Source organism: Mustelus asterias, chromosome 2 (genome assembly GCF_964213995.1).
Source record: "Mustelus asterias chromosome 2, sMusAst1.hap1.1, whole genome shotgun sequence".
Lineage (NCBI taxonomy): Eukaryota > Metazoa > Chordata > Chondrichthyes > Carcharhiniformes > Triakidae > Mustelus > Mustelus asterias.
Window position 1 is genome coordinate 12,308,197 of NC_135802.1, and position 15,308 is coordinate 12,323,504.

At 47.3% G+C, this 15,308-nt stretch overlaps 1 protein-coding gene across 1 annotated transcript in view; it reads right to left on the bottom strand.

Annotated features, from left to right (window-relative positions):
• The window catches only part of sec22c (SEC22 homolog C, vesicle trafficking protein), a 46,335-nt gene extending 31,743 nt beyond the window's left edge, over positions 1-14,592 (bottom strand). Inside the window, exons 1-2 of the mRNA XM_078231606.1 lie at positions 14,235-14,592; positions 1,537-1,748 (exon numbers count right to left, since the gene is read on the bottom strand). Of these exons, the coding sequence (XP_078087732.1) occupies positions 1,537-1,718 (182 nt within the window). The 5' untranslated portion in view covers positions 1,719-1,748; positions 14,235-14,592. The remainder of the gene's footprint in view (positions 1-1,536; positions 1,749-14,234) is intronic.
• Between the last annotated feature and the right edge of the window lie 716 nt (positions 14,593-15,308).

Below are 15,308 nucleotides of genomic sequence, written 5' to 3' on the forward strand. Positions count from 1 at the left end.
ACCCATCCTTTCTGTACAGTTGCCATCCTGACTTGAAGATTTCCCAGTTATCTATGAATTTAAAATGTTGGAAAGTGGGCCGGTGGTTAGCACTGCTGCCTCACAGCGCCAGGGACCTGGGTTCGATTCCCGGCCTCGGGTCACTGTGTGGAGTCTGCACGTTCTCCCAGTGTCTGCGTGGGTTTCCTCCGGGTGCTCCGGTTTCCTCCCACACTCCAAAGATGTGCAGGTTTGGTGGATTGGCCATGCTAAATTGACCCTAGTGTCAGGGGGACGAGCTAGGGTAAATGCATGGGGTTAGGGGGAGAGGGCCTGGGTGTGATCGTGGTCGGTGCAGACTCGATGGGCTGAATGGCCTCCTTCTGCACCGTAGGATTCTATGGAAAGAGTGGTCTGATATTTACGGGGAGGGTGGAGGGCACTGTGGAGAAAAGCGGGCACAGCCAGGGAAGGCCAGGTACCTCCGCTGGCATTATAATTATTTCTTTTTGTTTCGTACTCGGCAGCAGACCAGAACAGATCGTGAGTGTAAAAGGCATTGATCAGCCATGATCGTATTAAATGACAGGGCAGGCCCGATGGGCTGAATGGCCCACTCCTGTTCCTATGTTCCTGCTCAATAAGTGACCTGATAGCTTGGCACAGAGCAGCGGGCAGTGCAGCACCCATCACTGCGACAAAGGCAAAATACTCCAGATGCTGGAAATCTGAAACATGAACAGAAAATGCAAGCAACGCTGCAAGGACCATCAGCAGGAAACGGAGAAAACATCTCGGACACAAGGGGTGGGATTTTCCAGCCACGCTCGCCCCAAAACCGGAAAATCCCACCCGAGGTGAACAGACCTTTGGATGGTCCGTGTCCTACCGCTACAATTCCTGTGGCAGACAGGAAAATTCCACCCAAGGTCACACAGCCCTGAAACAACAACCCTGTTTATCTCTCCACAGTTGCTGCCTGGCCCGCTGACTTGAACTATAGAATCCCTACAGTGCAGAAGGAGGCCATTCGGACCATCATAACAATCCCACCCAGGCCTTATCCCCGCAACCCTCCATATTTACCCCGCTAATCCCTCTAACCTACGCATCCTGGGACACTAAGGGGCAAATTAGCACGGCCAGTGCACCTAACCTGCACATCTTTGGACTGTGGGAGGAAGCCGGGGCACCCGGAGGAAACCCACGCAGACACAGGGAGAACGTGCAAACTCCACACAGACAGTGACCCAAGTCGGGAATCAAACCCGGGTCCCTGGAGGTGTGAGGCAGCAGTGCTAACCACTGTGCCACCCCAGACTTAGTTCCGGTATTTTCTGTTTACGAGCTGGCATCACTGAACTTACTCAGCTGCATCGTGGAGGAATGATCGGAATGGGATACTGACGCTCGAGTTTAAGATTGTATCTCAACCGTTCCGATTCACGACACTTTAGACTTCAAAAGAATCTGGAAGCACTGGTTCCAGGCAGTCAGTTAAGTACAGCAAGCCACTTATAGTGGTCACGTTGCTGATGTGTGCAATGATATACTCACTGTATGTGAAGCTGATTGCTCTTCACGGTACCACGGCCAGGAAACTGCCCAAGCATTTTAGACACAATCTTCAGCTGCTTTTTGCACTCTTGCAGCTCCCTGCTGTACTCAAAGTCTGAAGAAGCAGAGAGCGGAAGCCCATCCGTCACCCGGACCACATAGGCAAACAGGATCATCGACATGGTCTTCCTTAGTATTCATGAAGGCTACCGCTGAAATGACAAACAGAACACTTATCAGTAGGCATCCCTTCCAGAGACTCAGTGCACGAACCATAAGGTGTCAGGATTCCTGCCAAGATTAGTCAAGTCGCTTCAATTAACCTCAGGTGTCTTATCCTAGGGATACAGATGTTCCTGACATTCATAGAATCCCTACAGTGCAGAAGGAGGCCATTCAACCCACCGAGATCTCACAGAAACATATAAGATTATGAAGGGAATAGATAAGATAGAAGCAGGGAAGTTGTTTCCACTGGCGGGTGAAACTAGAACTCGGGGGCATGGCCTCAAAATAAGGGGAAGCAGATTTAGGACTGAGTTGAGGAGGAACTTCTTCACACAAAGGGTTGTGAATCTGTGGAATTCCCTGCCCAGTGAAGCAGTTGAGGCTACCTCATTAAATGTTTTTAAGGCAAGGATAGATAAATCTTTGAACAGTAAAGGAATTAAGGGTTATGGTGAGCGGGCAGGTAAGTGGAGCTGAGTCCACAAAAAGATCACCCATGATCTTACTGAATGGCGGAGCAGGCTCAAGGGGCCAGGTGGCCTACTCCTGCTCCGAGTTCTTATGTTCTCATGAGTCTACACCGACCACAATCCCACCCAGGTCCTGGGCCAAATGGCCTCCTTTTGCATTGTAGGATTCTATGATTCTTTGCCGGTGTATGTGGTAAAGATACTCCAAGAGTTTAGAAGAGTGAGGAGGTGACTTGATTGAGTATAGAAGATTCTGAATAGTCTTCACAAGGTGGATGTGGAAAGGACACTTCCTCTTGTGGGTGAGTCTGGAACTAGGGGGCAGTTGGACAGAGATGACAAGAACTTTTTTCTCTCAGAGGGTTGTGCAACGATGGAGCTCCTTCTCAGATGGCAGTGGAGATGGGGGTCACTGAGTATTTTTAAGGTGGAAGTAGATTGATTCTTGTTAGGCAAGGGAATCAAAGGATGGGGAATGTGGAACTCAACACAAACAAGACCGGCCAACGTCTTACTGAATGGCAGACCAGACTCAAGGGGCCAAATGGCCTACTTCTGCTCCTATTTCGTAGGTTCCCATGTCCAATAGTACTAGAAGGTAAGGAGTTTTGCAACAATAGAAACATAGAAAAACTACAGCACAAAACAGGCCCTTCAGCCCCACAAGTTGTGTCGAACATATCCCTACCTTTTAGGCCTACCTATAACCCTCCATCCTATTAAGTCCCATGTACTCATCCAGGAGTCTCTTAAAAGACCCTATTGAGTTTGCCTCCACCACCACTGACGGCAACCGATTCCACTCGCCCACCACCCTCTGTGTGAAAAACTTCCCCCTAACATTTCCCCTGTACCTACCCCCCAGCACCTTAAACCTGTGTCCTCTCGTAGCAGCCATTTCCACTCTGGGAAAAAGCCTCAGAGTCCACCCGATCTATGCCTCTCAACATCTTATGTACCTCTATTAGGTCTCCTCTCATCCTACGTCTCTCCAGGGAGAAAAGACAAAGCTCCCTCAGCCTATCCTCATAAGACATGCCACTCAATCCAGGCAACATCCTTGTAAATCTCCTCTGCACCCTTTCAATCTTTTCCACATCCTTCCTGTAATGAGGCGACCAGAACTGAGCACAGTACTCCAAGTGGGGTCTGACAAGGGTCTTTTATAGCTGCATCATTATCCCTGGACTCCTAAACTCAATTCCTCGATTGATAAAGGCCAGCACACCATACGTCTTCTTAACCACCTCCTCCACCTGCGGGCCAATTTTAGAGTCCTATGGACCCGGACCCCAAGGTCTTTCTGATCCTCTACAGTCCTAAGAGTCTTTCCCTTTATATTGTACTCCTTCATCCCATTTGACCTGCCAAAATGGACCACTACACATTTATCTGGGTTGAAGTCCATCTGCCACTTCTCCGCCCAGTCTTGCATCCTATCTATGCCCCTCTGTAACTTCTGACATCCCTCCAGACTATCCACAACCCCACCAACAATGAAGGAACATCAGTAACTGTTTGAATGGGACTCATTGGATATCTCTTGGATCCACCCAGTTGCAATGGATAGAATGGCTTCCTTATGCAGTTTAACATTGATGCTATCTCTGACGGTGTGCTACTAGAATGGGGACCTTGGAGATGATGGTGTTCTCCACTAGGCATGGGAAAATCAGCCAGGGCCCCACTCCAAGTGGTCCTCTACTATAAAGTGAAGGGTGGGGGTGTTGTGTAATGGACGGCATTCTGCTGTGTGGTTCTCCAAAGTCTGAAGTCACAGCCTGTATCACACATTAAAAAAACAGGTTCATGGATGAGGTACGTGGGTGTGCCCATGGAACAACTGTACGCGGGTGTGCCCATGGAACAACAGTACGTGGGTGTGCCCATGGAACAACAGTACGCGGGTGTGCCCATGGAACAACAGTACGCGGGTGTGCCCATGGAACAACAGTATGCCTGCATGAGCCTACATAGAGTCATAGAATCCCAAAGGTGGGAGGCCACTTGGATGCCAGGATAGCGCAGGAAGATGATATTGAGGTACAAGGTCAGCCATGGACTAGTTGAATGGAAGAACAGGTTCGAGGGGACAAAAGGCCTACTGCTGCTCCTATATTCCATTCCTACATTCCTAAGGAACACCAAGTGGCAAATGGAGGCAGCATGACGTCAGTCTGCTTTGGCACCATCTTTATTTATTTACTTTCACTGCCATACAGTGCAAAGCACATAGGCACAGTATCAAAAATCAGAACAGCGCCAGCAACATCAGACAATATACACATAGACATCACACGATGGTTCAAACAAATCTTTGAAAAGTCACTATATTTCAGCATCGACATAACTAGTGGACCACCACAGGGATTCATTCTTGGCCAGCAAGGTTTTCAAATTTGCTGATGATGCTAAGTTAGGTGAAGGGCATGTTGTGATGAGGATATTTTGATCCTGCAACGGCAAATAGAGAGATTGGGTGACTGGGTGAAAACGGGAGTTTCATGCGGAGAAGTGTGAGGTCATGCCGAGAGGAGGAATCAAAAGGCAGATTATTATTGAAATGGAAAGAGATTGCTGGTGAGTGAAGTACAGAGGGATCTAGGTGTTCTAATGCATGAATCACAAAAAGCTAGCAGGAAAGTCCAACAAATATTTAAGAAAGCAAATGGTATTTTGGCCTTTATTGCAAAGGGCTTGAGTTTAAAAATAGGGACCTTTTGTTGCAATTGTGCAGGGTGTTGGTGAGGCCTCATCTGGAATAAGTTTTGGTCCCCTTACCTAAAAAGGGATATAGCAACATTGGAGGCAGTCCAAAGGAGATTCACCAGGTAAATTCGTGGGATAAGAGGGTTGTCCTATCAAGAGAGACTAAATAGTCTGGGTCTGTATACCTTGGAGCAATAAAAGGAAGATTCCCCCCTCAACCTTCTCTGTTCTAAGGAAAACAACCGGGGGCGGGGAAACCCATCTGGTTTACTGATGTCAAAGAACAAAGAACAATACAGCACAGGAACAGGCCCTTCGGCGCTCCAAGCCCGCGCCGCTCCCTGGTCCAAACTAGGCCATTCTTTTGTATCCCTCCATTCCCACTCCGTTCATATGGCTGTCTAGATAAGTCTTAAACGTTCCCAGTGTGTCTGCCTCCACCACCTTGCCTGGCAGCGCATTCCAGGCCCCCACCACCCTCTGTGTAAAATACGTCCTTCTGATATCTGTGTTAAACCTCCCCCCCTTCACCTTGAACCTATGACCCCTCGTGAACGTCACCACCAACCTGGGGAAAAGCTTCCCACCGTTCACCCTATCTATGCCTTTCATAATTTTATACACCTCTATTAAGTCACCCCTCATCCTCCGTCTTTCCAGGGAGAACAACCCCAGTTTACCCAATCTCTCCTCATAACTAAGCCCCTCCATACCAGGTAACATCCTGGTAAACCTCCTCTGTACTCTCTCCAAAGCCTCCATGTCCTTCTGGTAGTGTGGCGACCAGAACTGGACGCAGTATTCCAGATGCGGCCGAACCAACGTTCTATACATCTGCAACATCAGACCCCAACTTTTATACTCTATGCCCCGCAAACTTACTGATCACCCCAGTTACACCTTCTTCCAGATCATTTATATAAATCACAAACAGCAGAGGTCCCAATACAGAGCCCTGCGGAACACCACTAGTCACAGGCCTCCAGCCGGAAAAAGACCCTTCCACTACCACCCTCTGTCTTCTGTGACCAAGCCAGTTCTCCACCCATCTAGCCACCTCCCCCTTTATCCCATGAGATCCAACCTTTTTCACCAGCCTACCATGAGGGACTTTGTCAAACGCTTTACTAAAGTCCATATAGATCGACATCCATGGCCCTTCCCTCGTCAACCATTTTGGTCACTTCTTCAAAAAACTCCACCAGGTTAGTGAGGCATGACCTCCCTCTCACAAAACCATGCTGACTATCGTTAATGAGTTTATTCCTTTCTAAATGCGCATACGTCCTATCTCTAAGAATCTTCTCCAACAACTTCCCCACCACGGACGTCAAGCTCACCGGCCTATAATTACCCGGGTTATCCTTCCTACCCTTCTTAAATAACGGGACCACATTAGCTATCCTCCAAGCCTCTGGGACCTCACCTGCGTCCAGTGACGAGACAAAGATTTGCGTCAGGGGCCCAGCGATTTCATCTCTCGTCTCCCTGAGCAGCCTTGGATAGATTCCATCAGGCCCTGGGGATTTGTCGGTCTTTAAATTCTCTAACAAACCTAACACTTCCTCCTTTGTAATGGAGATTTTCTCCAACGGTTCAACACTCCCCTCCGAGACACTCCCAGTCAACACATCCCTCTCCTTTGTGAATACCGACGCAAAGTATTCATTTAGGATCTCCCCTACTTCTTTGGGCTCCAAGCATAATTCCCCACTTTTGTCCCCGAGAGGTCCGATTTTTTCCCTGACAACCCTTTTGTTCCTAATGTATGAATAAAATGCCTTGGGATTCTCCTTAATCCTGTCTGCCAAGAACATTTCGTGACCCCTTTTTGCTCTTCTAATTCCCCGTTTGAGTTCTTTCCTACTTTCTTTGTACTCCTCCAGAGCTCCCTCCGTTTTTAGCTGCCTGGACCTACCATACGCCTCTCTTTTCTTTTTGTCCTTTAGGGAAGGAAATCTGCCATCCTTACCTGATCTGGCCTACATGGGACTCCAGAGCCACAGCAATGTAGTTAACTCTCAACAGCCCTCGGGCAAGTAGGGATGGGCACTAAATGGCCATGTCCCATGAATGAATTTAAAAAAACAAGACCGCCAGATCACCCAAGTTGAGCATACAAGGAAAAATGCCAGCAGCCAGGATTAGCGTCGATGCATGGGACTTCCTTGCTGCTGGCCAGTGCCTGGAGCCAAGCAGCCAAGAAGGGCATGGAAAAGCAGAGGATAAAAGAAATGAGGAGGAAGGGAGGGACGGGCGGAAGGAAGAAACATCAGTCAGCCTCAGGCCAACACCATTCATCTGTGTCAGCTGCAGAAGGGACTGCCACTCAAAGATCAGCCTTTACAGCCTCAACTGACAATGTTCAGCACAGAAGTGACATCCACCCCAGGTGTAGTCCAGCGTTGCCCGAGATAAATGGACATCATCAGCAATCAACAGTTCACGTTCAGCCAAAGAATGTAACCAACATTCAAACTCACGTTTCCTAACCCAGTCATTGTTTTTTACAAATTACTTTAAGCGATCATTACCTAATGAAGATCAGCTTAACGTGAAAATCTTTCAGCTGAGAGCATAGAAAAGAACATAGAACAGTACAGCACAGTACAGGCCCTTCGGCCCTCGATGTTGTGCCGAGCTTTGTCCGAAACCAAGATCAAGCTATCCCACTCCCTATCATTCTGCTGTGCTCCATGTGCCTAAACAATAACCGCTTGAAAGTTCCTCAAGTGTCCAACTCCACTATCACAGCAGACAGTCCATTCCACACCCCAACCACTCTCTGAGTAAAGAACCTACCTCGGACATCCCTCCTATATCTCCCACCATGAACCCTATAGTTATGCCCCCTAGTAACAGCTACATCCACCCGAGGAAATAGTCTCTGAGCATCCAGTCTAACTATCCCCCTCATCATCTTATAAACCTCTATTAAGTCACCTCTCAACCTCCTCCGCTCTAAAGAGAAAAGCCCTAGCTCCCTCAACCTTTCCTCATAAGACCTACCCTCCAAGCCAGGCAGCATCCTGGTAAATCTCCTTTGCACTCTCTCCAATGCTTCCACATCCTTCTTATAGTGAGGTGACCAGAACTGCACACAATATTCCAAATGTGGTCTCACCAAGGTCCTGTACAGTTGCAGCATAACCCCACGGCTCTTAAACTCCAACCCCCTGTTAATAAAAGCTAACACACTATAGGCCTTCTTCACAGCTCTATCCACTTGAGTGGCAACCTTCAGAGATCTGTGGATATGAACCCCAAGATCTCTCTCTTCCTCCACATTCCTCAGAACCCTGCCTCTTGCCACTAAGCCAATTTTGGATCCAACTTGCCAAAGTGCCCTCCATCCCATGGGCTCTTACCTTCTTGACCAGTCTCCCAGGCTGGAGCTTGTCAAAAGCCCATGTAGACTGCATCAACTGCCCTGCCCTCAGCTACACACCTAGTCACCTCCTTCAATCAACTATCCACCCAAAACAAAATTATGTTTGTCGATTTTTCCGAACAAAGAGAATAACCTCACATTTCCCCACAATAATTTCCAACTGCCACCTTCTTGCTCACCCACTTAACATATCTCAAAGTGAACATATCTAAAGAACGGGCAGGATTTTCCGACCTCAATGGGCATTGACGCGGGCAGGGAAAATTTGGACACACTGTTAAAAGTCATTAGAACAGTGCAGCACAGGAACAGGCCCATCGACCCACGATATTGTGCTGAACATGATGCCAAATTAAACTTGGTCTTTATCCCTCTCCAAATTTTCCCATTCTGCCTGCAACGATGCCCACCAGTATCAAGACTGGAAAATCCTACCCAACACATCTATTTGAAGACATGCTGCATCCTCCTCACGCCCTACATTTCCAAAAGGCTTTATATCAACAGCAAACTCGGATACATTCCACTCAGTTCCTCTGTCTAAGTAATCAATATGGATTGTAAAATGGAGTGCGAGGAACCGGGGCTGGGCCTTACTACATAGCAAGGTGGCACAGTGGTTAGCACTGCTGCCTCACGGCGCCAAGGGCTGGGGTTCAATTCCTGGCTTGGGTCACTGTCTGTGCGGAGTCTGCACATTCTCCTCGTGTCTGCATGGGTTTCCTCCAGGTGCTCCAGTTTCCTCCCACAGTCCATGCTAAATTCTCCCTCAGTGTACCCGAACAGACGGCAGAGTGTGGCAACTAGAGGATTTTCACAGTAACTTCACCACAGTGTTAACGTAAGCCTACTTGTGACACTAACAAATAAACTTTAAACTACTAGTAACAGCCTGCCAACCTGAAAAGTGACTTGTTTGTTACTACTCTTGGTTTTTTTGTCCGTTCACCAATCCTCAATCCATGTCAATGTCTCGCCTCCAACTCCATGAGCATGTGTGCTGTGCAACAACCTTTTGCACGGCACTGTTACTTTTGAAAATTCAAATATATTAGATACAGTTGTCCACCTTTACGTACCCTGCAAAATCCAACACCACTTCTCAACAGCGAATTAAAAGAACAAACACAGCAAAGGGCAAGAGAATTCTCTGTACAAAAGAAAGCACCCCCGAATTCTCAATTCATCAAATCCCCCAAGAGAAATATGTGTCAAGTTTTTCCTTAATCACAGGAAGATGCCAGAATACTGAGCGGATTTGACACAGCACCTTTCATGACTTCAGTGAAGCACTTTACAGCCAATGAAATAGGTTGGAGATGCAGCCATTGTTTTAATGTAGGAAACTGAAAATCAGTTGGTGCACAGCAAGCTCCCAGAAACATAGAACATAGAACATAGAACATTACAGCGCAGAACAGGCCCTTCGGCCCACGATGTTGCACCGACCAGTTAAAAAAAAACTGTGACCCTCCAACCTAAACCAATTTCTTTTCGTCCATGAACCTATCTACGGATCTCTTAAACGCCCCCAAACTAGGCGCATTTACTACTGATGCTGGCAGGGCATTCCAATCCCTCACCACCCTCTGGGTAAAGAACCTACCCCTGACATCGGTTCTATAACTACCCCCCCTCAATTTAAAGCCATGCCCCCTCGTGCTGGATTTCTCCATCAGAGGAAAAAGGCTATCACTATCCACCCTATCTAAACCTCTAATCATCTTATATGTTTCAATAAGATCCCCTCTTAGCCGCCGCCTTTCCAGCGAAAACAATCCCAAATCCCTCAGCCTCTCCTCATAGGATCTCCCCTCCATACCAGGCAACATCCTGGTAAACCTCCTCTGCACCCTCTCCAAAGCCTCCACATCCTTCCTGTAATGTGGGGACCAGAACTGCACACAGTACTCCAAGTGCGGCCGCACCAGAGTTGTGTACAGTTGCAACATAACGCTACGACTCCTAAATTCAATCCCCCTACCAATAAACGCCAAGACACCATATGCCTTCTTAACAACCTTATCTACTTGATTCCCAACTTTCAGGGATCTATGCACACATACACCTAGATCCCTCTGCTCCTCCACACTATTCAAAGTCCTCCCGTTAGCCCTATACTCAACACATCTGTTATTCCTACCAAAGTGAATTACCTCACACTTCTCCGCATTAAACTCCATCCGCCACCTCTCGGCCCAACTTTGCAACCTGTCTAAGTCTTCCTGCAAACTACGACACCCTTCCTCACTGTCTACCACACCACCGACTTTGGTGTCATCAGCAAATTTGCTAATCCACCCAACCATACCCTCATCCAGATCATTAATAAATATTACAAACAGCAGTGGCCCCAAAACAGATCCCTGAGGTACACCACTTGTAACCGCACTCCATGATGAATATTTACTATCAACCACCACCCTCTGTTTCCTATCCGCTAGCCAATTCCTGATCCAATTTCCTAGATCACCCCCAATCCCATACATCTGCATTTTCTGCAGAAGCCTACCATGGTGAACCTTATCAAACGCCTTACTAAAATCCATATATACCACGTCCACTGCCTTGCCCCCATCCACCTCCTTGGTCACTTTCTCAAAAAACTCAATAAGGTTAGTAAGGCACGACCTACCTGCCACAAAACCATGCTGACTATCACCTATCAATTCATTACTCTCCAAATAACTATAAATCCTATCCCTTATAATTTTTTCCAACATCTTGCCGACAACAGAAGTGAGACTCACCGGTCTATAATTCCCGGGGAAGTCTCTGTTCCCCTTCTTAAACAATGGGACAACATTCGCTAACCTCCAATCTTCTGGTACTATACCAGAGGCCAACGACGACCTGAAGATCAGAGCCAGAGGCTCTGCAATCACTTCTCTTGCCTCCCAGAGAATCCTTGGATAAATCCCATCCGGACCAGGGGATTTATCTATTTTCAGACCCTCCAGAATATCCTGCACATCCTCCTTATCAACTGTAATACTGTCTATTCTACTCCCTTGCAACCCAGTGTCCTCCTCAGCTATATTCATGTCCCCTTGCGTGAACACCGAAGAGAAATATTGGTTCAATGCTTCACCAATCTCCTCCGGTTCCACACATAACTTCCCTCTGCCATCTATAACTGGCCCTAAACTTGCCCTAACCAACCTTCTGTTCTTGACATACCTATAGAACGCCTTAGGATTCTCTTTAACCCTATCCGCCAAAGTCTTCTCATGTCCCCTTTTAGCCCTTCTAAGCTCGCTCTTCAACTCCCTCTTAGCCAATCTAAAGCTTTCTAGTGCACTACCCGAGTGCTCACGTCTCATCCGAACATAAGCCTCCTTTTTCTTTTTAACCAACAAAGAAACTTTTTTGGTGCACCACGGTTCCCTAGCCCTACCAATTCCTCCTTGCCTGACAGGGACATACCTATCACAGACTCGCAGTAGCTGCTCCTTGAAAAAACTCCACATGTCGGACAGCAATGAAATAAATGAACTGGGACATTGATTAGTGATTGAGGGGTAAATATTGTCCAGCGGGAACTGCTAGGCTCTTCCTCAAAATAGTTTAAAGCTATATCAGTGGGACCAAACAAGGTCTTTGTTTAAGGGCAGTAAGAAGTTTAACAACACCAGGTTAAAGTCCAACAGGTTTATTTGGTAGCAAAAGCCACACAAGCTTTTGCACACAAGCTTTTGCAACCAAATAAACCTGTTGGACTTTAACCTGGTGTTGTTAAACTTCTTACTTTGTTTAAGGGCACAGCCAAAAGATAGTGCAGCATTCCCTCATTACTCACCAAAAGTGTCAGCCTAGATAATGTGCTTAAGTCTAGACAGTGATTCGACTCGGGTGGGAGGGGTGGGTGAGTACTACCACTGAGCAACAGCTGGACAGTTACTTTCATAAGAAGCATCATATTACACTCGCAGATCATTGACAACTTGCTATTAATATGTGAACATGAAGAACTCTCCTGCAAGTATGCCTCACCCCTGAAGCTCTACTCCTTTGATCACAACAGCAGCTTTTAAGAGGGACTGCTCTGCTTTTAGCCTTTTAAAGGTTTTACACCCAATTCATCCACAATATATGAAAGCATTGAAAATTATTTTGTCACAATTATATCACTCACATCCAGAGTCAATACTGTGTCAACCGCACAATGTGCCGCTCAGATAATAAGGCGACTGCTGCACTGGAATACCAGTCAGATTCGTGCTGAAATTTCTGGAGTGAGATTTCAAGTACAAAATCTCAAATAACACTTCAGGGGAGCACTGAGGGAGCGCTACACAGTCAGAGGTGCTGTTTAAAGATGAGATGTTATAGAATCATAGAGATTTATCACAGGGGTGGCACGGTGGTTAGCACTGCTGCCTCACAGCACCAGGGACCCGGGTTCAATTCCGGTCTTGGGTCACTGTCTGTGTGGAGTCTGCACGTTCTCCCCGTGTCTGCGTGGGTTTCCTCCCACCAGTCCAAAAATGTGCAGGTTAGGTAAATTGGCTATGCTAAATTCTCCCTCAGTGTACCCGAACAGGTGCCGGAGTGTGGCGACTAGGGGATTTTCGCAGCAACTTCATTGCAGTGTTAATGTAAGCCTACTTTTGATTAATAAATAAACTTTTAACTTTATGGTAAAAAATACTTGTGTTTCTATAGCGCAGTTCACATCACCCCAAAACACTTTGCAGCAAATGAGGAACTTTTGAAGTTAAGTTATTGTTGTAACTTAGGAAACACAGTAGCCAATTTTTGCATAGCAAGCTCCTGCCAGCAGCAACATGGTAATGGCCAGACAATCAATTTTCTGATGTTGATTGAGGGATAAATATTGATCAGGACACCAGGGATAACTCCCCTGCCTCTCTTCAAAATAGCACTGTGGGATCTATTACAGCCACCTGATGACAGATGCGGTTTAAAGTCTCATCTGAAAGAAGTGTGTAACGCAGCACTCCCTCAGCACTAAGTGAGGAGTGTCAACCTAGATTTTTGTGCTCAGATCGCAGAGAGGGAATTGAACTCTGAACCTTTCCCAGCCAGAGCGGAGAGTACAACCACGGCTGACACACAGAAACATGCGTGTCATCTCAGACGGGGAGAAACAAAATTCTCTTTGTACTACTCAGAGAAAAATGTGCGGTGGGAAGGAATATGCACGAATGTAATGGCCAACATTTATCCCTCAGCCGATACTATTAAAGCAGATTATCTGGTTATTAGCAGAAGACTGCTGGCAGTGCAAGAGGTGCCTTCACATTTCCTGCAACAGTGATTACATTTCCAAACTGCTTCAAGGGTGGCACGGTGGCACAGTGGTTAGCACTGCTACCTCACAGCGCCAGGGACCCGGGTTCAATTCCGGCCTTGGGTGACTGTCTGCAGAGTTCGCACATTCTCCCCGTGTCTGCGTGGGTTTCCTCCAGGTGCTCCAGTTTCCTCCCACAATCTAAAAATGTGCATATTAGGTTGACTAGCCATGTTAAACTATCCCTTAGTGTCAGGGGGATTAGCAGGGTAAATACGTGGGGTAACCGGGATAGGGCCTGGGTGGGATTCCCAGGGTGGGATTCCACCCAGGCCCGATCCCCGTTACCCCACGTATTTACCCTGCTAATCCCCCTGACACGAAGGGATAATTTAACATGACCAATGGCCTCCTTCTGCACGGTAGGCATTCTATGAAGCTCATTGTTACATCCTGAGATTGTATTGGGAGCTTTATTAATGCAAGTTAGCTTGCACTGGTCACTTTAGGGTCTTTCTTTCCAACCCCCTTCCCTAACCACACCTCAGCTCACACATAAACACCTGCACAGACTTAATCTGAGCAATTGAAGAACACTCGGACATATCACACTGAAATAAACAGTGATTTGGTTACATTATCTCACCTTTTTCTTCTCATTGATGGCCCATTGGGGTTGCGCGTGCGCAGTGCGGGGTGGGGTCATCGCGCTTGCGCCGCCGGCCACAGGGCATGCCGGGGGTTGTAGTTCTGGCGGTCGTTGGCGGGCGCTCGGTCCTGCTCCCCGCGGCGGGGAGAGGGGAGGAGAAACACCGAACGTACCCGCTGGAACCAAATCAAATCGGGCTCAGCCTCACTGATCCTTAGGAGCTTTTTTTTTGTTTGAGAAAAATATCCTTCAGCGGTGCATCCGACCCGTCAGCGTAAGCTGTTCTGCCTTCCTAATAAATGGCGATCGGACCAAAACAAATATGGCCGCCTTCCCCTTGGTCAACAACTCTCCCGGAGAGGAGGAGGAGGAGGGAGTGAGACACGTGACCCCGCCCTCCACCTCTCGCGAGATCTAACCAGCCCCCCGCTCCCTACTCGTGACGTGGCTTCACCCTGGGAACTGAGCATGCGCTCTGAGGGTGGCGGGAAATTCAAAAATAGGAAGGAGCTGGCTGGATGGATGGGTCAGGCAGTAATGGGATTGTAATCACTATGTCTGCACACAGTGATAAATGTTGGCAGCTCTCAATTGGAAGAGAGTCAACTTAGGTAATTCTGAAGAGGGTTTGGAATTAAAAATTACAGGCAACTGCATGCAATGAGCTTTCAAAGAGGAAGGTGATGCTTCACAGCACTTTCATAGAAACATAAAAGATAGAAGCAGCAGTTGGTCATTTGGCCCTTTGAGCCTGCTCTGCCATTCATTATAGTCTGATTTGATTTATTATTGTCACATGTATTGGGATACGATGAAAAGTATTGTTTCTTGCGTGCTATACTGTACGTATCGTACGTATGGGAGAAGGAAAGGAAAGGTAGTCATTGCAAAGTTATAGCGAAAGATCGACCTAATATATGGTAAGTCCATTCAAAAAAGATGTGTGGGTTAGGTTGATTGCCAGGATGTGGAGATGCCGGCATTGGACTGGGATAAGCACAGTAAAAAGTCTCACAACACCAGGTTAAAGTCCAACAGGTTTATTTGGTAGCACAAGCTTTCGGAGCACTG